This window comes from Thalia democratica, chromosome 5, assembly GCF_965202585.1.
Source record: "Thalia democratica chromosome 5, ktThaDemo2.hap1.1, whole genome shotgun sequence".
Lineage (NCBI taxonomy): Eukaryota > Metazoa > Chordata > Thaliacea > Salpida > Salpidae > Thalia > Thalia democratica.
Genome location: NC_139169.1, coordinates 47,599,695 through 47,625,064, shown reverse-complemented (window position 1 = coordinate 47,625,064; position 25,370 = coordinate 47,599,695). Strand labels below are relative to the sequence as shown.

Below are 25,370 nucleotides of genomic sequence, written 5' to 3'. Positions count from 1 at the left end.
TTTGAAGTGTTACCAAAGTAATTAATAATTTTGTATATGCTAGTATTTCTTGTTGTGTTTTATATAAAATATTCATCACTCAAAACTGTCGTGCCTGATTATAGAAAGTAGTCTCAGTTAGAATTTTGTATTTGTTAGATATTAATTAAATAAGGTAGGATTTAATTATGATGGGTAGTACTAATAAGTTAAGTGTACCACAATCAGTCTACAACTTTACCACCAAATTGTCAACCTTTGCTAGCTGTCTGATTATTAGATTAAAGTAATTTTTTCAGTTTTTAAAAACCTCATTCTGACTCCGGCTTGTTTATACTCACTCTAGCTAGTTTTATTGACTTAAACAGTGGCAACCCTGCTGGTTAGAAAATTTTTGGGAATTTTAGAAAATCTTGTACTGCCCCAGGCTAGTTTAGTTTTTTATAAAAACTCAGGCTAGTTTTCTTTTAGATTTTGAAGGAGTTTGAGCTGATCCAGTTTTCAATATTTTGTAATTTTCTAGTGTATTTTGTTCAAGAACTTGATTTCAGACTTTTTATTGCAAATTTCACCTTAATTTGTAAACCTTGTGGCTAGCTGTTCTACTTATTATTAGATTAAAGTTCTTTATTTTTCAGTTTTTAAAAACCTCATTCTGACTTAGGCTAGTTTATACTAGTGATGTACCGGACTCACTATCCGGGTCCGGCCGGATATTGCCATTTTTGTCTGATATCCGGATCCGGCCGGATTCTAATTTGAAAAAGAAGTCCTGATCCGGTTCCGGCCGGATTCCAATTTGAAAAAAAAAGTCTGGGTCCGGTACATCACTATTCTAGATGTAGAAAAAAAATCTACTTTGAGAAATAATCTTAAAACTATCCTGAGATTTTTATAAACATAAAAACTGCCCTCAATCATCCTGAGTTTTTGAAAAAAGTTAAAATATCCTGAGTTACCCTAATCTCACTGAAATTTTCTAGAATTTAAAAATTCCTTGAGTACCCAGAGTGTATGGCAAAGAGTTTGATAATTAATCATTATTTTTGTTAATTATTTTAAAACTCTTTATAAATGATTTGCACACTTATTACTGTAGATAATATTTTTACATTGTAACTTAATAATTTTAAAATGACTTTTCCTTATATTTTAAACAGTTAGAGAACCACAGACTTCAGCTACCATTCATCTTCATTTTTCACTTACTTTTAATAGTTATCTTTTATTAAATACTTACTGTGAAAAAAAACTTAATCAGCAATTTAATATGCACATTAGGGTGCTTATAAAGACTGTGAAATTTGAGTTTTCAGCTAGAAAACTTATTTTTATTTGGATAATATCACAAAAACTCCAAAAGCAAAACCTTAGACAAACTAAAAAAGTTTTATTATAAACTACTTTCAACTTTTTAACATAACCCAACTGTTAAGTGTTGGGGACCAAAAAAATGCAACCTTTGAGTTTTTAGCTTAAATTGTTTTATATGTGGTATTTTTTTCACATAAAAACATCTTGCAGATTTCAAAGCAATTTAAAAAAAGTTTCAATGAAACTTTTTTTATTTTTGTAATATTTTATCACTTTTTGGAACTTTCTTGAATTGTAGTTTTTTTTCAAAAAAACAAGAATTGCAGTTGATAAACTTCTTTTAAATCGTTTAAAATTTTGCACAATGTATATAAGTTATAATTGCCTCATGTTAAACAACTTTCAGCTAAATACAAAGTCATATTATTTGGATCCCATACAGTTGACTTAGAGGTTGTTTTCAGAGAAATCAAAAATAGCTTCTAAAAGAACTTTAAAATCAGATAACACTGTGCACAAGGTTTTTTTGTGATGTTTTCCAAATAAAATGAGATTTCTAGCTGAAAACTAAAAGATCACATTTTTATAATCACCCTAATTTGTATTTTTCAGTAAATTACTTTGCACAGTTTTTTAAGAAGCTGAAAACAAATATTTTTGGCTTATAAATACCTATATTTTGATTCTAAACCACTAAGAGCAGGACTATAGATTTATGATTTTACACTTTTTGAAAATAGTTTTGTTATATATTAAAAGCCAGAATACCTCAGTTACATACAAGTTGCTTTTAACTAAATTTTTATATTCAATTTTTTTTTTTTTTTGAGAAATATTTGGTTTAAGTTGGAGAGTACAATAGGTTCCTTATGGGAGGCAAAAACTGAAAAAGTTATTAAATAAAAATTATAAAAAATCAATCTCCTCCTTTATTTTATATGATAAGTACCTCAAATTTTTAGGAAACTACTCTAAGAATAATCTCAAGTTTTAAATTTCAATCTAATATTAAAGATAAATATACCATTCCTTTAAAACTTATTTGGAAAAGTAGTATCTCTAATATAAGTTTTAAAATTTTTTTTAAAGAAAGTTAATAAATTATATTATTCTTGTAAAACTGGTTTAAAAATGCTTAGAAATTAAAGTTATTTGTAACATAATTGTTTTTTTTTATATAGGTTGAAATGATACTAAAGTAGCAGCTCATTAGACATAATTAATAAAAAACAAAAGCAAATTTCTTTTTAGAAAAAATTTGTTGTGTTAAGTTCAAAGTTTTGTTTAACAACCTTTGTTTTTTCCAACCTTGTCTTATTAAGTAGATTAAAAACCAACAACTTACTTCTTTAAGTTTAAAAATATCAATACTTACTCTTCCTCTTCAATGAATTATGGGTAAGGTCTAGCGAGCAACTTTCTTCATGTGTAATTGATAAATATCAAGTGTGTCACTCAATGTTTTCAATTTAAAGATATTTTTAGTTTTTGTTAATTAGTTAAAAGTTAATGGGGGTAGTAAATTATACTTAATGTAATACACTTTCTTTTGCCCAGTAAAACATTTGTTAATTACCTAGGATGATGTCACACCAATATCAAACTGAAAATATATTATATTCAATGTTAATTTTTACCATATTCATCTGCTAAAATTTTGTATTTTATAAATACATAAATTAAATTAAACTTACTTATCATAAATTAATAAAACTTAAATATCAAATTGCTTTTATTTGACAATATAAAACGATTATATCAATACAATGATTTAGAACTGATCAAAAATATAGGTTTAATAGTTTGCTAATAAAAGATCCTAGTGAAGTAACTTCACTGGAGTATAAATAATTACAAATTGTACAGTAATCTTCCTTTATTGTACCAACATATGTTTCTGTGTGTTATTGAATCAACACACTTCAACTGGGTTCTGTAAAAAAAAATTGCTGTAATGAAAGAATAGAAGCATAGAATAAAGAAGTTGTATACATGTTTTCATTAAAATAAATTATTTTCTACAGATAATAGTTAGTAATAGGTGAAATACTTGATATTAAATCTGACTGTTATAAAACTATATAATATTTGTGATTATTATTAGACTTTATAATCACAAAAATTATATAGTTTTATAACAGTCAGATTTAATATTAAGTATTTTACTTATTATTAGCTATTATCTGTAGAAGATTTTTTATTTTAATGAAAACATGTATACACCTACTTTATTCTATGCTTCTATTCTTCCATTACAGTAATTATTTTTTACAGAACCCAGTTGAAGTGTGTTGATTTGTTAACACACAAAAACATATGTTGGTACAATAAAGAAAGATTACTGTACAATTTGTTTTTACAATTATTTATATTGATTATGATATTTTAAAATAAAAATTACATTGATATTTAGCATATAATTATGGTTAAAAAGACATCAAATATAATGTAATTTCAGCTTGATATAGGTGCAACATCATCCTAGGTAATTACCAAAAACTTAACTCTTTATAATAAATAAAAATCAAGTATTTTAAGAAAATTGGTTATAAAAAAATTCAAAACTAATTCTTATTCAGAACCTAGAAAAAAATCTGTCCTGAGACATTTTTCAATCTTAAAACTATCCTAAGTTTTTATAAAAAAACAAAAACATTCTGAGTTTAAAATAAAATTCAAAATACTCAGAGTTATCCTGAGTCTTTCAAAAACTTCAAACTACCCTGAGTGTCATGAAAGTGTGGAAAACCTGAATAAAATAAAAGTTGCATGATAAAAGGGTATACTGATGTTTTTAACTTTTTGATTCAAAAATAGTCTATCAAAAATAAAATACCAATACACTTATAAACTTTGGATATTGAGTCTTTTACTTAAACTAAGTTTGTAAAGGCTCTTAAAACTTTTATACAGTCAGTTACCAATGTTAATTTGTATAACTGTTCGAAATAAGTTTCTAGATAATGTTTGACATTTTAAATGTTGAAAACTATTATAAAATTCCCTCTATGATTCATGTAGGTAAAATTGAGAATGTAAATACTAAATAAATTCTTAAAGAGTGAGAACATTATAAAAAGTACAATTAAATTTTGCTTTAAAAGTCAAATTTATTCTTTAACTTAAAAAAGCCTGACTATCAAAATTTAGGTTTTATAGTTTAGGGTAATTTCGGGAATTTTTCTGGTCAGTGGGCCAGATTTACTAGAAAACTAATTCGCATGTCACAATTATTTATAAAGCTTTTACATGCAGCAAAAAACAATACTGCTAAATTTTAAATTGGCATAAAGAGCAAAATATTTTTTTTTTGATCTTTTGTTAAGCGTTAATTAATGCTTACTAAAAAATAAAGTAGGGCACATTTCATAATACTTAGCTTTTAAGCAAAGAAACATGTTACGTGTCGGAAACGTATGCTTGCCTTGGCGGGATTCTATAACAAGCAAACTTTTGTCACTAATCTTATTTCTAAATCCGTTTAAGTAGTAAACAATGATGTTGTGATATACAATAACTTGATTTTGTATGAAAGTTACTTGTATTTATTTTAAACGTAAATTTCAGTAATAATTTTCAATCTGTAGTTTTTCTGTAACAATTATTTACAAAAGTTACTCTAGAATTACATTTAGGTTATATCAAACAAGTTCTTATTTTGTTCTCATTTAGCATAACAACCATAGAATTCTAGCAACCTTTCCGGGGAACCTAGTCGCCAGATTTCTATTAAAATATCGTCCTGCATCTACTCGAATATAAATTTTTATTATATAATTAGAAATACTTGTTTCTAAAATTTCAGCAGCTCTTCTGCGGGACTAATACCGCAAGTTAAACTAAAGCAATGATAAATCGACTAATAATAAAACACTTAAGTTAACTAAGATGCAGAATACTGATTCATATATGAGTTTTTAATAAAAAGATTTTTTAGTAAGTTCTGAAAGGCAACTTAAATTTTAAATAAAAGTCACAAATTTACGGTAGATTTAGGTTCATCTTTTTTTTATAAATTACTCAACTAGTTAATAAAAATTGAGAAAACTGTACAACATATGACTGATAAATTTTAGTAATTAGTAACTTTTTTTTTGTATTGTTTAAATTAACTAAAACCTGTTATACTTTTATAAAAATTAAGATAGCAATTTTAAATTGTCTTGAGTTGAAAATTTGTAGATTTTTGTATTTTTAAAGTAATTTTGACATTTGTAGGTAGTCGTAAACAAAGCATGAACATAAAAAATAAAATAAGCAAAAATAGTATTAAAACAATGATATTAATTTTACTGTACAAGAAAAGCTTGCATTAGAAAATAACTCAATTCAAGCGTTAAGTTTTTCACTTATTTGTTTTTAGCTATACTAGTATCATTTGTGTTACATTTTTATCCAAAAAAACATTAATTCCTTTTTTTTTTGTAGTCAAGGTTCTTTGTTTACAAATAGAAAATATAACTGGTTTATAGGTTTCACACATATTTAGAAAAAAAAAACTCCTTTTTAATTTTTAAGTAACTTTATTTTATTTGTTTCTGTTGTTTTCTAGTTAGATAATTTAAACTTAGTTTTAAGATTTGGCCAAGACATGCTTTTTTTAATTTGCAATACTACTATGCTGCCAATTGGTCAAGTGAGGTTTCAGGCTGATATCCTGAGCTTGTGCTAACCTCATGAAAATAAAATAAGAAAAAAAAAGTTTAGAATGATCAGTGTAAATCTTTTTAAATTATAATTTATTATACCATGCATTTTTACTAAAATGTTAAATTTTAACAATCGAGTGCTAAAAAACATTTAAGCATTATCTTTATCCAGTTTATTCCTCGAAAACAGCTGTCACTTATTTTAAACTAAAAAATTATTATGATGTCAAAATAAATTATAACTTTTTTGACATTCTTAGTAAGAAAAAACTTTTTACTAATTTAAATAAAACTTTTGATAAAAATTGCTAGCATAAGAAAATAAATTAAGGTTATGCACTATTTTTTAAGTATATTTTGCAAATTTAGTCTAAAACTTATTAAAGTTTACTAACTTAAAATTATATAATAGCAGAAATAAAAAAGGGCTGTGTTAAAGCAGTTTCACATATGTGTTCTAACCTGGTATATACTTTAGAATACTAAGTTAATTTTTTTAACTTTAAACTTCATTCCGTATAATTTACTTAAAACTGAGTTAGACCATGTTATTTTAACATTGTAATCAACTTGAAGTATTTTATTTTATAGTGTTTTATAATTTAAAGATGTTTTACTACTTTTAATGCTCATATAAGTAAAATTTTTATTGTGAATTTTCAGTTTTTTGTAAATGATTTATATAAAACTGAAAGATTTTCGTTTTAAAGTTTATTCATAAACTATATTCTACTTCCTTTAACTTAGCCTAGGACTTTTGTTTTGTTTTTTAAACTTATAACTTGGTTTACTTTTAAAACTTTAAATAATAAAAATAATCTATTTACATTATTTAAAAGCTTAACTTTAAAAAATATGAGATATATATTTATGTTTTTAATTTTTGTCATTAATTTACAAATTTTTGTGCTAAAGTTTTACCTATCAGTTCATTTTTACTATTAGTATATGTAAAAATAAATGTCAAATAGAATTTTTTATTTAGTACTTATTTTAACGTTAAAGTTTGTTTTGTTTAAACTTATTTTGCCAAAAGCTAATGTCTACCTTCTAAATAAGTTTAATAATTTTTCAAATTTATTCAACATATTGATGAATATATTGAGCAAGATATTGTTTTTTAATCTTTTGGGAAATTGCAGCTAAAACATAGTTAAACAAATTAAGAAATATTTTTATCATTTTGATATTAGTTTTATGATTACTTACTTCTGTTTGAATTATTTTAAACATTTTTTCTAATTGATTAGTAAGTATCATTGTCTTCTTCTTTGTTGTATTCTAACTGGCGTTATATATACAATTAAATTTTTATTTAGGTGTTTGTTTATACTTTTAAATATTGCATTGCAATGAAAAACAAAAAGTATTTTAAGGGGAGTCCCCTCTTGTTCTTACAAAATTTTTTATCAACTAACTTTCTAGACTTCAAGAAGATTTATCTAACAACTAACTAAAACTAAAGAAAGGTGTTTGATTATAAGTATAATACAATTCAAAACAAAATAAAATAGTATTTTTTTTGTTCAATAGTTGATTAGATTGCGCCAGAAGAATAGTCAATGGTGTTGTACAAAACAAAGAAAACATGTTTTGGTCACATCTTAACCATAAGGTTCTTTGTGCACCAGGTCCTAGGATCAAATATTTTGAGTTTTTTTTGTTGTTTTTGTCTTAAAACCGAAGTTGAAATTGAATTTTCTATAATAAAAGAAAGCAAAACTACATTAATTACTATCAATATTATAGTTAGAAATTTGAAGTTTTTTTAACATCTATGCAAGTAAAAAATGATACCATTTTTTAAAGGGTCACCAAAATTAACATCTAGTACTGACCTATATGATTTGCAGTCCTCTTTTATTTGTGTTGTAAAATTATTTTTACACAAAATTTTTATTAAGAATAGTATAAGTAAGTCATCATGGCATAATCTTTAATTAAAAACTGACCAAGTCATTTAAACTATCAACAACAGTGATATAGATTCCTCTTTTATGGGTTATAAATTTCAGTTAATTTTTTTGTTTTTCAATCTATATAAACTTATATTGTGAACAAATTATAATTGTAATATTCGAGTTTAATTAAAAATTACTCCAAAAAAATCCAAAAGTTCTTTTTTTTATGGAGAATTTACAAATGGTTCCATTGTTTGATTATTGTTTTTAGTTGGCTAGGGATAAGGGCACAATGGGCTGAAATTGGGGGTCAAGTGCCATAGAAATTTTTACTGGAGTGTAGTTGGAGTATAATCAGAGTTAAGTTTTAATAATTAGAGTGTTTTCAGATCAAAAGTACTGAAGGGATTAACTTGGATTTCGGATGCTGTATAATAAAGGTTATTAATAGTAGGTATACAAATCTTCATGACTATAAGTGCTTTATCTAAAGACTTGGAAATTGTGAAGTATTACATAGAAATAAGTTTTTGTTATGATCTCATAGTTACTAAATAATTACTTAAAATTTAAATCCTGTGAAATAAAAATCTTTAACAGTAAATGAATGAATTTTTGAAGTTGTAAATGCTTTAACTTTTTTAGATAATAGGTTTATTCTTTTTTATTAGAACTCTACTCCCATCAAAAAAGAAAGGCAAGAGGCTACTAAATTTTAGGTGACTAGAAGAAAAACTAAGTATTAGTTTTTATGGGATAAAGATCAAAATTCTTCATATTTTTTTGTCAAAGAATAGCTAACTCACTAAAAATTATTTAGATAATTACTTAATCTTTTTAAAATTCTTCACAAACAAAAAAAAACTTATTGTTTTAAGTAATTTTTTTTCAAACTTGAATATTTTTATTCAAAATCCAATTTTAAAAATACCTTACATTACAAATAAGCAAGGACTGCAAATCATATAGCTCAATACAAAATATTTATCTAAACATACAAAAAAACTACTAATGCATTTATATGAATTTAAGCACTTTATTTTTTAATACTTCTGTAATTTTTACACATGACAAAGATATTGTAGAAGAATTATGCCAATTTAACTTAAAAATACTTTCTTATTCTTTTAACTATGCCAGCCCATTGTGAAAAGTATATAATAACTGAGCTACTTAATGTGAAAATTTTTATTTGATTTATATGCAGAAAAATAAAACACAGTATATTTTTTTTTTCCTAGCTTCTAAATTAAAAGTTTTATAAAAGTTTTTAATTATTTTTATTTTCAATATAAGGCACTAAATATTATTATTATTATTAGTGTATGTACTTATATAATGTACACACCATAAATTACATAAGCAAAATACATTTTATTAAGTTTAAGCATGTGCAGTAGGGTGCATCTGTTGCCTGACCTTAGAATTTCACATAGTTAAGTTTTTTGTAAGTGGGAAATAACATAAATAAACAGCACAAAAAAAATTAGCTTCCTAGCTATAAGCCTGTTAGAGCTTAACACTTTTGAAAATTTTGCTTTATATTGATATATTAAAAATAACAAAAAAAAAAATTTCACTAAAAATCTATATTCTTCTACGTTTTTTGAGATAATTACCTCAAAATTTTAGGGAATGTTTCTTGTTATATTTATAAAATTCTGTGGTAAGATATGCTAAAAAAAAAAAAAAAGTAATTAAAAACATAAAAAATTAAACTGAATTAATTGTTTTTTTTTGCATAAAATTTTTATTATATATTTTTTAAAATTTTTATTACTACAGAATTTTATAAATATGGCAAGAGACATTTCCTTAAAGTTTGAGGTAGTTATCTCAAAAAACGCAGCAGAAGACAGATTTTAGTGAAATAGACTTTTTTTGCCTTTTTAAATATACCAATATAAAGCAAAACTTTCAAAAATGTTTAGCTCTAATAGGCTTATAGCTAGGAAGCTAACTTTTTTTGTGCTGTGTATTTATGTGATTTACCACCTATAAAAAAATTAACTTTGCAAGATTCCAAAATTTTCAAATTTCAGGGGCAACAGATGCACTCTAATGTGCAGTGCAACAAAAGCAAATTAATTATGTTTAAAAAATTGTTTGAATATTTTTTTACAAAAAAAAAAATTTGTTTAGGTAATATCAGGGTTGCGACAAAACCTGGAAAAACTTATTTTGAACTATTATTATTTGATAATTTAAGCAAAAGAATTTTGAATTTGAGAAGTTTTGAAAAACAACCTGGAATTTTGAATAAAATCTTTTAAAAACCTTGATATTTAAACAATTTTACATGTTATATAGTAAAATTTTGGTTAAACACAAAAAATCAATTAAAAAAATTTATTATAAAACAAATTTTATTTTGATTTAAAAATAATTTGAAATGAATTTACAGTATATTTACAATGTTGTAATACTGTAATGCTTTTTGAATTTTCTCCTTTTTGAGTGAACATAGTTTGTTTAAAAGCGCAAGCTTTGCTTGAGCTTGGCTCACTTTTATTGACTGTTGCTCTTATTCAGCCCAGCAACAAATTTGTAGTGATTTTAGCTTGTCATTTGACTTTTGAATGACGAGCTTATACATGTTGTGAGTTAGTATGTTAAACCCTGCCTGGTAGCATTTTTGGTTATTTGTTAGTTTTAACTTTATTGTATTTATTATTATTATGTGTTAGTTTATGGTTACTTTCTGTTCACATTTATTCATTGAAAAATATACCTTTTTACTCAAAGACTCAATTTCAGTTTAAATATTAGTTAGTATAAGTCAAGTAAACACTAAATAAATCTATTAGATTAGATAACAAAATTAGTTTAAGGATCAACTTAGGACAGTGCATTATTACATTGCATTATTATTAAAGCGTTATAGTCAGTTATATATCAAGCCAGTGTATATACATAATGAAGCACACACTCTCGTCAGTTTCAATACTATTTTAACACAGTTTTTTACCTTAAACTTATTTCTTAATAAATAAATAGACCTAATTGCACTTTAAAAACCTAGAAGGAATTCAGAAAAACTGGAGAAAATTTGCAAATAAAGTGTGACAACTCTGTAGTATGGAAAAAAATACAGTAATATCAGTAAGCTAAATTTTTTTTTAGATAAAATTTGACCTAAAATCTAAGCTAAGCTCAAGATATGTCAGCTAAAAGAAAGTTTCATGACTTACCAAAAGTTTCAGATGTTAGTTCAAAATCTACCCAAGAAAAATTTGAAAATACTGAGGAATTTTTGAAATTTGTTTCAAATGATGTTATTGGAAATGATTATGAGTTTGATTCTCCATTTGGTAAAAGAAAAGTAACATATTGTGATTACATTGCCTCAGGTAAAGCTCTTAAATCAATTGAAAGTTATATAAATGATAAAATTTTACCAAGTTATGGAAATACACACACAACGACAACAGTTACTTCACTTCAGTCATCAATGTTTCTACAAGAGGCTAGGTTTGTTATTATATAAATTTTTAGTATTTTTTTACTTAGTAATTTAAGCTAAAAAATGATGTTTACTAATTCAATCTATTAATGGAACATGGAGGAAATATTTTTTTTAAAGCTTGATCTTTATTTTTAAATTTTTAATAAAGCTGTAAGTTATTTTTTGAAGTTTTTAAATATTTTAACTAGTTTTTGAGATATAGTTGGCTTATTTCAGTTGAGTAAATAGGTTTATTATTCGATTAGAAAGCTAAAACTGAGCATACATAAAGTCATTTTTGGCAATACTTGTAAGAAAAATTTGTTGTAACAAACTTAAAAAAAGTTATGACAAAAAAAGTTAAAAGTTTAGAAATTCCTGACAACAAGATTTTCTAAATATTGCAAAAGATCTTTTTAAAAAATTGAAGTATTTATCTTGAAAACGTAGGAGTATATATCCTTGTAGTAAAATAAAGTATTTTTACCTATTTTATCTGCACCTCCCATGAAAAACTTGTTGTACTTTCTAACTTTAATCACTTATATTTAAAAGGTAACTTTCAATTATAACAAACTGTAAAAAGTATTGGTAGAATAGTTATTTATGTGAAAATTAAGAATTAAATAAAAGTATTTTACCCTTCCCCCCTCCTTTGCCCTTAATTGTATCAGGAATGACACACACTCAGGATAACTCAGAATAGTTTTGCTTTTTATGAAAAGTTCAGGATAGACTTAAGTTTTTTAAATAATTGCAGGAAAGATTTTTTCTAGACTTTAAATGAGATTTTGTTGATTTAATTTCAATTTTTTTTATTTTATAATGAATTTTTTTATGAACTAGATTTTTATATATTTTGAAAACTTAATTTTTTTTTTGAAGTATTTAAAAAACTCAAGATGACTTAGTATAGTTTAAGGTAACTCAGGACAGTTTTTGGACTACACGAGTGGCAACTCTGTTATATACTGTTTAATTTTCTAACAAAACAAAAGAAAACATTTCAACTAAAATAAAAGTAAGCTGTTTGCACTTTTATATTTTTTTAAATCTTCAATTTTTGAATAGTTTTAAAGTTTAAATAACCTAAAGTCTTAATAATAACAAAGTTAATAATGTAGTTTGTAAAAAGTAAGTGTTTTTGCTTATTTCAAAAAATAAAGTTGGTAAGAATATTTTTTTACTCAGCAATTTTTTAATTTAGCAATAAAATCAAAAGCCAGTTTTAACAAATTTTTTTGATGATGTAAAAGTAAATTTTCTTGTCATGATAAACTTTTAATAAGTGTTGAAATTGTGGAGTAAGTTATCAGCCAAAATACTTACTGATATTTTTTATTTCACACATTCACTAATAAAGTGAAATAATTGAAGCACATAACCTTTTTAGTTTACAATCAATAATGGTAAAATAAAAATATTTTTTGTTTTCTAGTACACATATAAAGTAATAGGTAGATAAATGTATTCACAACATAAAATATTTACTTACACATAGAAATCTACGCACAAAAATTATACAAGTACATATTAATAATATGCAGTACTACTTATAACTTTTATAAATGTATACACTTGTTGAAAAAAAATATTTTTTTGTTTCTTTTACAATATTCACAACTACCGTTTGTTTAAACCTACAATATAAGATGCATTAATATGTTTAGATAATAGTACATTTAATTGTTTTGAAATTATAGGATGATAATAAGAAATGCAGTGAGAGCAAATGAGCATGATGCAGTTGTGTTTGTTGGGAATGGAGTAACTGGTGCTGTGAACAAACTAATTCATTCTATGAATTTTTCTCAGCCCCCTGTAGTATTTGTTGGACCTCATGAGCACCATTCAAATTTGCTACCATGGAGGGAGGTTGCAGCTCATGTAAGTTATATGTTTTAAGATGTAACAAATATTTATCAATTTACAAAAAAAAAAAACACTTTTAAATAAAAAAAATATTACAAAACCTTTTAGCAAGAAGAGTTTTTCTAAAATGTCTATAAGAAGCTAAGTTTATTAATTTCTGATAAAGTAATTCTAGTTAAAATGTATTTTTAGGTTGTGTATATTAGTGAAGATGTTAATGGTCAAGTGAATTTAAAACATTTAGAGTTAGCTTTAGAAAAATGGCAGTCTTCTGGTTTTCCATTGGTTGGATGTTTTTCTGCTGCTTCTAATGTCACTGGTTCGTTTTACACCAGCTTGAATTATTTATACTTTAAAGAATGCTATGTTTTTTTGTTTAGTATTATTTTACGTTCTATAATTTATAAATAGTTGTTAAAAAATATAAGTAAAAAATTTAAAAAGTTAGTTATATACTTTCTATCATGGATTTGGAGGGGCTCAAACAAAATAGCTCATTAACAAACTTTAGTTCTACATTTTGCATTAACAACTAACTATGTTGATAAATAATACTAGTAATCAACTGCTGATTTTTACTATCTTTTTCAATTCAAGTTAACTTTTAAGAATTTTACAGGTTTCTTTTGGAAAGCTCAAAATAAAAAGGCTAAAAACTACTTTCACTTTCATCTCTAAGAATTTTTGGCAATCGTTTTTAAACAGTTTCTGTCTAATCTATAAACAATTTAAACTTTTTTTTTGGAATTGATTTAAAAAAGTTATAACAAGTGAAAAACTTTTTAAATTGAAGTAAACTGTTAAACTTTTATTCTGCTATTTGTTATAGAAATTTTTATTTCAAAAAAAAAGTTTCAATAAACTGTTCTAAATACTGCTAGGAAAATTTCCTGAAATTTTGCTACTAAGTTGCTTAAAAAATGTAATAGGAGAAGGGTTTTTAATATTTATTTTTAAATTTCTGAAAAAATCAGCTATGAAAACATACTTTTCATGTCTATGTCAAAAACTTGTTACAAAACTAATTATATCTGAAAAAATAATTAATATTTGCATAATGTATTATAAGTATTCTATTTAATAAATTATTCTAGTTTTTAAGCTGCTAGTATTAAATTTCTTAAAAAGTATTTGACCTACTTATGTTCTTTACTTTTTTACTATACTTGAATGATTTAGGACATATTTTTTTGTTAAATTTGATATATTTGAATTGTTTTTTATTTTTTTTATACTTTACTGAATGAATTATTTACTTTTTTTTCTATTTAATATAGCCTTGAAGATAGTTTAAAATTTCAATAAAAAAAATAATATTAAAAGAGTAAAGATTAACAAAAGTAAATAATCAAAGTTAATTGTAATGATTTTTTTAATTTAATTTTTGTATGTAATAAAGTTAAATGCGTTAATGTGGTTTAGGCAAGCCTTTTCCACCTTGCTTGTTAGACTAATTAGTGGTCATTAATTTATTATATTTATAAATTTAACAAAATTATTAGTAATTTTTTTTGGTAATTGAATTCGCTATTAGACACTTGTTTGTTTTTTTTTGATTACCCTATTGTAGTAAAAACTCAAAAAGCTTTAAAAATATACTCTAAAAGTTAATTTATTACTTCTTCTTGTGATTGTTAAGTTGTATATTAACTAACTTAGAAAAAAAATGTATTTCTTATAGACTGAATAACGAAAAATTTTTGATTAAATTTTATAATATTTTTGCAGGTTTAGTTGCAGACACAGTCAATGTTTCATTAATACTGAACAAATATAATTGTTTTTCTCTATGGGATTATGCCACAGCAGGCCCTTACATACCCATAGACATGCATCCGTACCACGACAACCAAGATGCTTCAAAGCATGCCGTATTCCTTTCCCTTCACAAATTCATTGGGGGTGTTGACTGTCCTGGTTTGTTCTTTGAGATAGCACTATGTACAAGTTAAGTAAATCAGTAACTATATTGGTGTGTGTTTGAATAACAATTATAAGATTTTAGAAATTGATAACGAGAACGTCACATGTAGTTAGAGTAAGTTACAGTATATAACAAACATACCTTTATTTTTTAATTAAACCCTTTTACAGTATAACTTTCGTTTGTAGTTTTTTTTCAATTAGTAACTATTTTTTCAACTAACCACAGGAGTACTGATAGCAAGCAAGTCATTGTTCAAGCACGCAACTCCGCACGAGCAGGGAGGAGGTGGTGTATTTTTCGTGTCACGTGATCAACACAGGTACTTGCAGCAGGTGGAGATGCGAGAGGAAGCAGGAACTTGCCGAGTTGTTGGAAGTGTCAGGAGTGCCATGGCTATGCAACTTAAAAATGTTTGTTTTGATTTTACTAATTTAAGGGTGTGATATTATACAGGTGTACCATTTTAAACTATAAAAAATGAATATAAAAACAAATAATACTAGTACAGTTTTATTTACATTACATATACTCTGTGGTAAATTAACAACAAATAAATTTTAAATTTCATACTAAGTTTAAATTACTTTCTTATCTAATTGTACTAGATCTTTAAATAAAAAAAAATACATTATATAACTTTAGAAAATTAATATTAACAGAACAATCAACTTTTGTTATATAATTTGACCCAAAATAAGCTAAAAATGCTGTCAACTTATAAAATTCAGAAACTACTTTCACAAAATAATTTACAAGTTTAACCTAAGAGAAGCTGCATATAGGGTTCCCACTTCCCTATAAACAGAGTTTCCAAAAAACCTGAAAAAATCTGGAATAGCTTGGAAAAACCAGGAATTTGACAATTTAGGCTAAAAAACCTGGAATTTGAGAAATTTTGAAAAAAAAACTTGGAAAAACTAGGAATTTTTATAACTATTTTAACATGTTCAGTAGTAAAATTTTAATTTGACACAAAAAATCTATCATATAGATTAAAAAAATTTGTCATCATTAATTTTTTTATTAAAAAACACATTTAAAGTAGCTTTACAGTATCTTTTTAATGTTTTTATACTATTTTACACAGTTTCTTACCTTATACTTAATTTTAAACTAAAAATAGACTAAAAAATGTGAATTTTTAAAAACGTCGCGGAAATTTTAAAAACCTGGAGAAAATTTGCCAAAAACATTTGGCAACCCTGCTATAAATCCCTAGAAATTTGCAATAATCAGAAAAAATGCCTATAAATCTCTAGAACAAATTGTAAAATATGTGAAAATCCCTATAAATCACGTAATTTTTGGTTGGTTGTTGAAATTTAAAAGCCAAAACAGTGACACCATGTGGTGAAAAACAAGTTATAAATTTTAAGTCGTTAAAAGTGAAAAAAGTTTTGATTAATTTTTTAAATATAATCTTTGCAACCTCAGTATAAAACTGTGACTCCATGGCGCCACCTGTCGGATAATTTTTTTCCTTATTGGTATTGAATACAATTTATCTTAACAATGCTAACTTAACTAAAATTAGAGCTCAAAAACCTTCGAACTTTCGTAAATATCTTATTAAGACTGTGCTTATAAACGGTTAATGACATATTTTACTTTATGTTTCTTAAAAAATATGTTCGTATCGTTTAAAATTCATTGTACTTTTTTGATAGTTTCCCTATAACTTTGCTATAATTTATTGATATCTCTATAATTTTTTTTTTAAATGTTAGTGGAAATCCTGTACATAGCATCAAAAATTCTATTAAGTCACAAGGTTATTTTTACCATAAACTTTGAAAGTTATATATAAACTACGAAGTTACTTTTCAGAATTTAGTTCTAGATATTAATTTCCATTTTAGAAAAATATTATAAAACATTTGTTTAAATGTATATTGAGAGAAGTAGAACATAAACTAATTTATGTTTGTTTTCATTTGTTAGGTTGTGCTGTGAAGAATATTTATTTACATATAGTAATTAATTGTTTAAAGTTTAAATTACCAAGTAAATAGTAAAGCCGAGTACGTATTATTAAAGTACATTTTGATAAAATATAATTCAAGCAGACATTTATTAAGCCTTAAAAAGGTTGCTGTCACTTGTTGATTTTTAACCAGTTAAAGATAAAACTATATGACTAAAACTTTTATTTTGATAATAAACTATTTAAAACGTTGCTTTTTTATTAAAGATGCGCATTAACTATATAAAAACTATATAATTTTTTTTAAACTTGATGTATCTTAAATTAACTTTAAGCACAGCTTATCTTTATTGCTAAGAATATTTCACTTATTATGTTTTTTGAAAACTTCTGTGCCAATTATGTCGTTAATGTTATGACATACATAGTTGGTATTATTTTACATTTTTTTTACAGACAATCGGTGCCGAATTTATATGTAAGACAGAGACTAAGCTAAGAAAAAAAGCATTAGAAGTTTGGAGAAAACACCCCCAGTTAATTATTTTAGGTGATTACGAAAACACAGACGAAAGTAGTGATCAGCTTGCTGTGTTTTCGTTTCTTATAAAAGAAGAAGTTTCAGGTAGATTTCTTCATCACAACTTTGTGGCAGCTCTTCTTAACGACTTGTTTGGTATCCAAGTAAGTTTAAGTGTTTAGCCTATTGATAGATTTAAAAATTAAAATTTAAGGAATAATTCTCATTATAAGTTTTCTAAAATTTTTTAAAAAGTGTTTAGTAAATAATTCAGTATGAAAGTTTATCATTCAAATACTGTTTTGCCTATAAAATGATAAAAATTAGAAAACTTCTATTTTAACATATTTAATAAGATAAGCTTGATGAACAATCTGTTTTTTTTTAACAGTCACGAGGAGGTTGTGCTTGTGCTGGCCCATATGCTCAACACTTGCTGGGAATCAGCAAGGAACTAGCACTTGAATATGAAAACATCCTTCTCGAAGACAGGTATTTTAACAATTATAATTATTGCTTATATTTATTATGGTAAAAATGTTTCGCTGAATTACAGCTTTTAAGTCTACAATAAAGCTTTAAAAACAAAAAGTTCATTTTAAGATGATACATATTTGAAAAAAAAACACTAAAAAGTTTACCTAGTTAAAATAAAAATACAAAAACAACAAAAAATTTATATACACATAGAAAACCTTATTTCGATAGTTTGAAATATAAAACTTGTGTAAACTTAAAGTTTAAGATTCTGATCAAATTTTAACTTATAATAGTAAGATATTTGGTTTTTAAAAGAGGATAAGTTAATTAAAAGTGGTTTGTATAAAAAAGTTGCTGTTTATAAAAATATATAGGTCAACAGTTTAAAATAAACAAATAAAAACTAATAATAGTTAATAATCATTTAAGTAATTAACTACTTAAATTAACTAGTTAGCTAAGAGTTTCCTTAACGTAATGAGGGAGCTGAGTAACTAATTCATTTCTTTAACTAATTTTTTTTGTTAACAGAAAATTTTATTTAGTGTTTTAAAATATCAGGTATTTCGACTTATAAGCTAAGTTTACATAAGATATATTTGAACTAATTTTTTGTTAAGTTAATTTAAAAATGTTCTTTTAAATTAAGATAGTTTAAAGTTTAAACAAAATTTTGAAGAAATTAACAAGCTTTTTGTTGGTATTTTTTTAAACACGGGTTTTGTGTTAAAGAAAACTAAAAGCTGTTGTTATTACTTATTAGTATTGATTAAGCTAAAAAGAATTAAAGTTTTTTAAGGTACTGTTTTTGATTTTTAGATTTTAAGGCTTTTAATAATTTTTAGCCGGCTGGATAGGACCCATCTACGTAGACAAGGCGAGTATTCAAGCAATGAAGTCATCAGACCTGGCTTTACCCGACTCAATTTTTCATATTTTTGCGGCGAGACCGAAGCAAACTTTATAGTGAAAGCCGTCTCAATGGTAGCGAGAGAGGGATGGAAAATTTTGCCTCAGTACATGTTCAACCCAGAGAGTGGAGAGTGGCATCATGTAAAACATAAAGTTTGTTAAAGCTTAAAATTTTATCTATTGTGTTGTTTTTTAAAATTAAGAAGTAAGTTTAGATCTAAGGAAAATTTTTATTTTTAGCAAAAATGTTTTTGTCTAAGTTATTCTATAAAATATTTAGATATTTTTTACTTATTTATAGTTATTGCTTACTTAACTATTTGTATATAGTAAATGACTAGCATAAATAAAAACATGTACATATATTTAGTTTAAGTAATTAACTTAAAGTAGTCTATTGTAAAAAAAATGCTACCAACAATTTTTTATACCTGCAGTATAGACGTTTATAAGGTTGTTTTTAAACATAATAAATTGCTAAATATATTTGATAGGAAATTTCAAGTTTTGACAAGTATTATGTTTATTTATTTTTTTTAGTTGATAGTATCTTTTGTATTTATTTAGCGTTTAGATTTATGATTTTCCTTATTTTCTTTGTTTTGCTTAACAATTAACTTAAAAATATTAATTAGTTAAGTGATGGTTTTGTACATGATAGTTAACACTTTGTATGATACTCATCTAACTTTTGTGCTTTTACGGTAAAAATATTTAGATAAATAAAAGTTGACTTTATAAACATCTTAAATTTTTCTTAAATAAGTCAAATACGATTTGTAAAGTTTAAAAGTTACATAAATTAATTAATTAGATTGTATCTTTCTTAAAACTAAGCGTCAGTTGTTAGTTATACAATTGTGACAGTTTTCATTACTTACGATATTTGATTTATTTCATATAGATTGAAAAAAATCTATTAATATTCATATAATTGATAGTTAATATAAAGATTGAATTTTTTTAAAGGTTTTTAATGATAGAAGGTGGTTAGAACATGCAAAATTTACTAGTTCAGGGATCATTAACACTGAACCAGTGTCAAAGTATGGAACTGAAAAGTGCTCTATGTCTTATGATGATTTATTGCATGAAGCGAGCAGTCTGTTTAAGCTGGCTGAAAAGGTAAATTGGAAATAAGTTGTTAATAATCAAAAAAAAAAAAATTAAGTTATAAAGTTTTTGCTGTTAATTTTTAGTTATGGAAGGTCTTTGATTATGTTTTTATTTTAGATTAAATATATTTTTTCTCGAAAATAAAATTTTTAGAACTCTTCTACGAGATTACCTGATCACTCAAACATGTTTAGTGATGAAGCTGAAAAATTACGATGGTTTTTGCTGCCATCTGAAGCGCAAAACAATTTGAGAAATCCTCCAGAATTATCAGTACAAAGTCCGTTCTATCCAATTTCAAAACCATGCATTTTAACTCATAGTCAAATAGAAGAAAGTATAAAAATCCCTGATAACGTTCAACAGACTGCAAATATAAAGTCAAAAAAATCAGCTGTTATAAATGTAACTAATAAAAAAGCAATGGACATAAATAACAAAAATTCTAGTTTAAAACAACATGAACAACTTAAGGATAAAACAGATGAAAACCAAATGTGTGAAATGGGTTCGTGCTTTATAAAACGACGCGAAATTCAAAAAAGTTCAATTAGTAAAATAAAGAGAAAGTTTGTCTGCCCACCTAAATCTTTGATGAAGCCCACAATAACTGCAATTGACCAGTTTGAAATGATTAAGGATGGTGATAAGGTTCTTGTTTGTCTCTCTGGAGGAAAAGTTAGTTTTTGTATTGTGATTAAGTCTTTAACTATAAGTTTACTTTAGTTTTAAATAATGTCTTCAAATTGTTCATAAAATTTAGTATACTTTTTACTTAAGAGATCACAATAAAAGTTTTTGACTAAATAATAAGTAGATTAATCAACTCAAATTTTAAAAATTTATTTTATTTTAAAATTTTAAAATAAAATCAAACGAGATCCTCAGTTGAATAATAAACTTCTATTTGAATAAGATTTTATTATTCAACTGAGGGTCTCGTTTGATTTATTCCAAACGAGTGAAACATTGTTTGGACAATAAAATTAAAAAAATTGAGTTGATAAAAGTTAGTACGCAATTAAGTCATTTGGTTTAAGATTTGATTTGAAAACGCTTTAAAAATAAATGTCAAATACTATATCTAAGTGAAAATTACAGGATTCACTTTCGCTTCTACACGTGCTCCGTCAGTACCAGCACATTGCTCGAGGTAATCACATAAACTTTCATTTGGGCGCTGTCACTGTTGACCCCATGACGTCATCTTATGATCCATCTCCTCTAATCAGCTACTTAAAAGAACTTGATTTGCCATACTTTTATGAGCAACAAGGTTATCGATTATTTTTTTTATAGTATTATACGTATTTGTTGTGCATTTTACATTACATAATTAAAAAAAGCTGTTGTGAAAAACTATTTATATTTGATTAGCTTAAATTTTAACGGATATTTAATTCAACTACAACCAAAAAGTCATTAAAACTTAAAAAATAAACTTCTAAAAACAAAACAGTAAAATTATTCTTTGTTATCAACATTTTGAAAACTTAAAGTTTTGTTTAAGGTTTTTATTCTATTTAAATAAGAATTTTCGGAAAATAAATACTTTTTTAATACTTAAAAAAGTTATATCAAACTCATATTAGTTTTTTTTTGAACTTTAATAGTCTTTAAAAAGTTGCACTTTACAGTTTTACATATATTCAGTTGAAATAGTGATTTTTATATAAGTTTTAAATTAGTATTTGTACATGATGATATCGTAATGTTAAACATATTTTTTGTTATGTTTAAAATATCCGTTAAGCTTGGCAGTTTAGGGTATAATAAATTGCGTTTATATAAACCAAATATTTCCAAGTTAAATAATTAATATTTTGAAAATAATAAGTCTATTTTTAACAAGTTTGAATTATATTTTAAAACTATTCTTGTCTTAGTTCAAATAAACTTTTGCAATATAATATTTTTGATAAATTCAAAATTTTTAAGCAGCTTCTGTTTCGTAAGTAAAAGCTGATGATTGTTTTTATTAATATTTTTGGAAATCTACTCATGTTTTATTACTACTAATTTATTGTTTTTTTGAACATGACCAGATGCACTAAGAATTAGTTAAAATATTGAAAAAAAGTTAAATCTTTATAGATGTTTAAAATATTGATGTAGTTCAAGAACAACTTTTAATAAAGCTGTTAGTAAAATAGTTTATTAATTTCTTGAATTGAATACTTTGTTTGTATTTAGTGTGAAAAATTGTTTAAGTTAAATTTTTCGTTTATTTATTTATTTTTAACAGATATATTCGACAGTGCGATGAAAGTTTCAGCAGCTTCTATTTGTTCGTACTGTTCGCGAATGAAACGTGGCAGACTTTACCATTGCGCTAGAAGGGAGGGTTGGAATGTGCTGGCATTTGGACAACATTTAGATGACCTTGCCGAAACTTTTTTCATGTCCGCCTTTCATAATGGAAATTTGTATACAATGAAGGCAAACTACCACGTAAAGTGAGCAATACTTAATTTGATTACAGCAGATAGTTTAAAAAGTTCACTTTTCAATTCGTTTAATTATAAAATGAAGTTATATCAAACTATTTGTATTGATTGTACCACATTCAACGTATTAAAACATTAAATTAATGAAACAGGAGCCATCAAAAAAACTAAGTCTAACAATGCAGTATTTAAAAACAAATTTAAAAGTGAATTTATATTACAATATTATTTTTATTACTGTTTTTCGTATAACGATATTTGATCTAAAAAAACTGTACTAAAAGTTTATATTTTTAAGGGAGAAAGATTTACGAGTTATACGCCCGTTTGTGTATATCAGAGAAACAGAAACTCGAAATTTTGCAGAAAAAAATAAATTACCAGTGATACCTGAAAATTGTCCTGCATGTTTTGAAGCTCCAAAGGTTTAAAACAATTTATTTAACAAAGCTTAGAAAGTTAGCCTAAAAAATCTGTAATGTACTTTTGTACATTGTAACCTATAAATTGTAAATTTTACTGGTATAAATTACCGAATCGTTTCAAATTTATTAATTGTATTTTACATTCTTTAGTATGGTAGATTATGGAGATTGATTAATTTTATCTATTTGAAAAATTGCATTTTATTAACGGTTAAGTATTTTAAATTTAACTTTGTATGATAGTACTATTTTATCAGTTTTTACGTTACTTATACATAGTTTAAAAAATGTACTTAATAAAAAAACTAGTCTACGAGGTTTAAGTTAGATGATTTATTTGTAAGATTAGTTGTTAAAAATTGGAATTTTTTTTAAGTAATTAAAATTATTAACAACAACCAAACCACTTATAAATAATAAACAAATAGGAAAGGCACAGAATAAAGCAACTTTTAGCTTCCCAAGAAATTCTTCACCCGAACATTTATCACAATCTGCGCACTGCAATGCTTCCTCTAATGAGTAGAAGGTTTATTAGTGATGAAAATAATGAAGATGAAATATAGTGTTAATAAAAGAATAACAATGCAAAATTAATAGCAGGGTTGCTAAAAAACCTTGAAACCTGGAAAAACTTTTTAAAGTAGCTTTACAGTATCTTTTCAAATATTTTATACTGTTTAACACAGTTTCTTACCTTAAACTTAACTTTGAACTAAAAATAGATCGAAAAATGTGTACTTTTAAAAACCTACAGGAAATTTTGAAAACCTGGAGAAAATTTGCCAAAAACGTTTGGCAACCCTGAAAATGTTATCTATAAATTCGTTTCTTTTGTTTTTATTACGGTTTTTAACCATTACTTTAAATTTTACTACTTAACTTTTAAAATTTTAACATGTTTTAAAACCTTCTCTTAGTTTAGTTAATTATTTTCTATAAGTTTTATCACCAACGTTTTTAAGTAAAGTAGAAGACTTTTTGACTAGAATATTTTATATTAAGCATTAGGAAATTTATGTGTAGAAAATTAATGGCGTGTTTTTGTAAAAATACTTATATTAATTAGTTAAAACTTGATAAAGATTGCTCAAAAAAATAATGTTTTGCAAATATATTTATTACACTTACACTATTTTTTAGGCTTTATGTTTATATCATAATACAAACAAACACTTATCTTGAAAAATATTATGTAAATATTTTAGGTACTTATATTTATTTACAAATAAAAAATGCGTTAAGAAATTTAAAGAATTTTATTAAAAATTTTCTTTGAATATTAAACGTTTTTAAACTTTCGAGAAAAAGTATTTCCTTTTATAAATTTTTGATATCAATAAAAACGTTCAATATTTTTTAGTGCTTATTGAATAGAAAGTTATAATTTGTATACTTTTATTAATAATTGATTAGTTTTGCCTAAAGTAAATAAAAATTTACTATCACATTTATTTATACTCGCACATTGTAAAGTTTATATAGTTTATAGTTAGATAAAATATTTATGTTTTTTTAATTGATAGTTCAATATAAGATTATTAAATGTTTTTAAAATACATATTACATATATAGGTTTTTTGAAATTTGAAGGTAAAACTTTCTTATAACAGTAAAAACTAAATTAGTAGTCGTCTCTTTAGTTTGAATAAATTTAAACAAAAAATAGAATACCACATTACAAAAAATCTTAATGAGTTATGAATTTTAACTTAAAAGCTAAAAAAACTTTATGATACATTAGTTCTAACTATTAAGATTATATACGTGGAGTTGTAGTTTTTTTAATAATTTTATATAAAAAATAACACTTAAACGATCTTGCTTTAGTAGTAGCTTTAGCAGAGTATCTTACCGATTTTTAGTTAGTTTAGTGCTAGTGAAATGTTTTTGATTATTAACAACTTAATCAAAATTGTTTTTCAAACAGATGTAATAAACTGTTTAAGAGTAAAACAAATTACCAAAGTTAATCTAATAATTTAAGTATTAGCATACAGAACAGCATTTCTTATAATTAAATTGATAAAAGTATTGGCTAGTTTCAACTTGAATAATTAACTATGACTAATCGAAAAAGTTTTCTCAAAAAATGCGTTAATAGTCAATATAGTTGAATATTTACTAAAATAAAATCTAATTAAGTCCGAATGAAGATTAACGACTTAACTTATAAAAAGTAAAGTAGTTTGTACTACATACGTTGCATTTATATAACAGAAAAATTTAATGTATAAAAGAACACTCAATAATAACAGGGTTGCCACTTTACCTGGAATTTGAAAATTTTGGCAAAAAAACCTGGAATTTGAGAAATTTTGAAAAAAACCTTTAATTTTAACAATTTTCACATGTTTAGTAGTAAAATTTCCATTTGGCTCAAAAAATCTATCATATAAATAAAAAACTTTTGTCATCATCAAATATTTTTTTTATTGAAAAACGTATTTATAATACCT

General features: G+C 24.7%; 1 protein-coding gene across 2 annotated transcripts; it reads left to right on the top strand.

Annotated features, from left to right (window-relative positions):
* Positions 1 to 10,932: 10,932 nt before the first annotated feature.
* LOC145837284 (uncharacterized) lies at positions 10,933 to 24,139 on the top strand. Of its 2 annotated transcripts, none has more exons than XM_082945089.1 (14): positions 10,933 to 11,314; positions 12,992 to 13,175; positions 13,353 to 13,479; positions 14,889 to 15,077; positions 15,313 to 15,497; positions 17,468 to 17,695; positions 17,923 to 18,023; positions 18,857 to 19,076; positions 19,893 to 20,048; positions 20,193 to 20,717; positions 21,141 to 21,315; positions 22,285 to 22,495; positions 22,785 to 22,911; positions 23,340 to 24,139. In XM_082945089.1, exons 1-14 carry the CDS (start codon positions 11,004 to 11,006, stop codon positions 23,475 to 23,477), a joined length of 2,877 nt encoding a protein of 958 aa, XP_082801215.1. In that variant the 5' UTR covers positions 10,933 to 11,003; the 3' UTR covers positions 23,478 to 24,139. The 2 variants fall into 2 exon arrangements, with proteins under 2 accessions (XP_082801215.1, XP_082801216.1); XM_082945090.1 differs by lacking the exon at positions 10,933 to 11,314 and adding an exon at positions 12,024 to 12,309.
* The last annotated feature ends 1,231 nt before the right edge of the window (positions 24,140 to 25,370 follow it).

Bases quoted from the DNA above. Each gene is read 5' to 3' on its own strand.
- LOC145837284 (XM_082945089.1), top strand. From the start codon at position 11,004: ATGTCAGCTAAAAGAAAGTTTCATGACTTACCAAAAGTTTCAGATGTT. The intron at 18,024-18,856 runs GTATTTTAACAA...AATAATTTTTAG, and splicing joins AACATCCTTCTCGAAGACAG to CCGGCTGGATAGGACCCATC. The intron at 22,496-22,784 runs GTGAGCAATACT...TATATTTTTAAG, and splicing joins AAGGCAAACTACCACGTAAA to GGAGAAAGATTTACGAGTTA.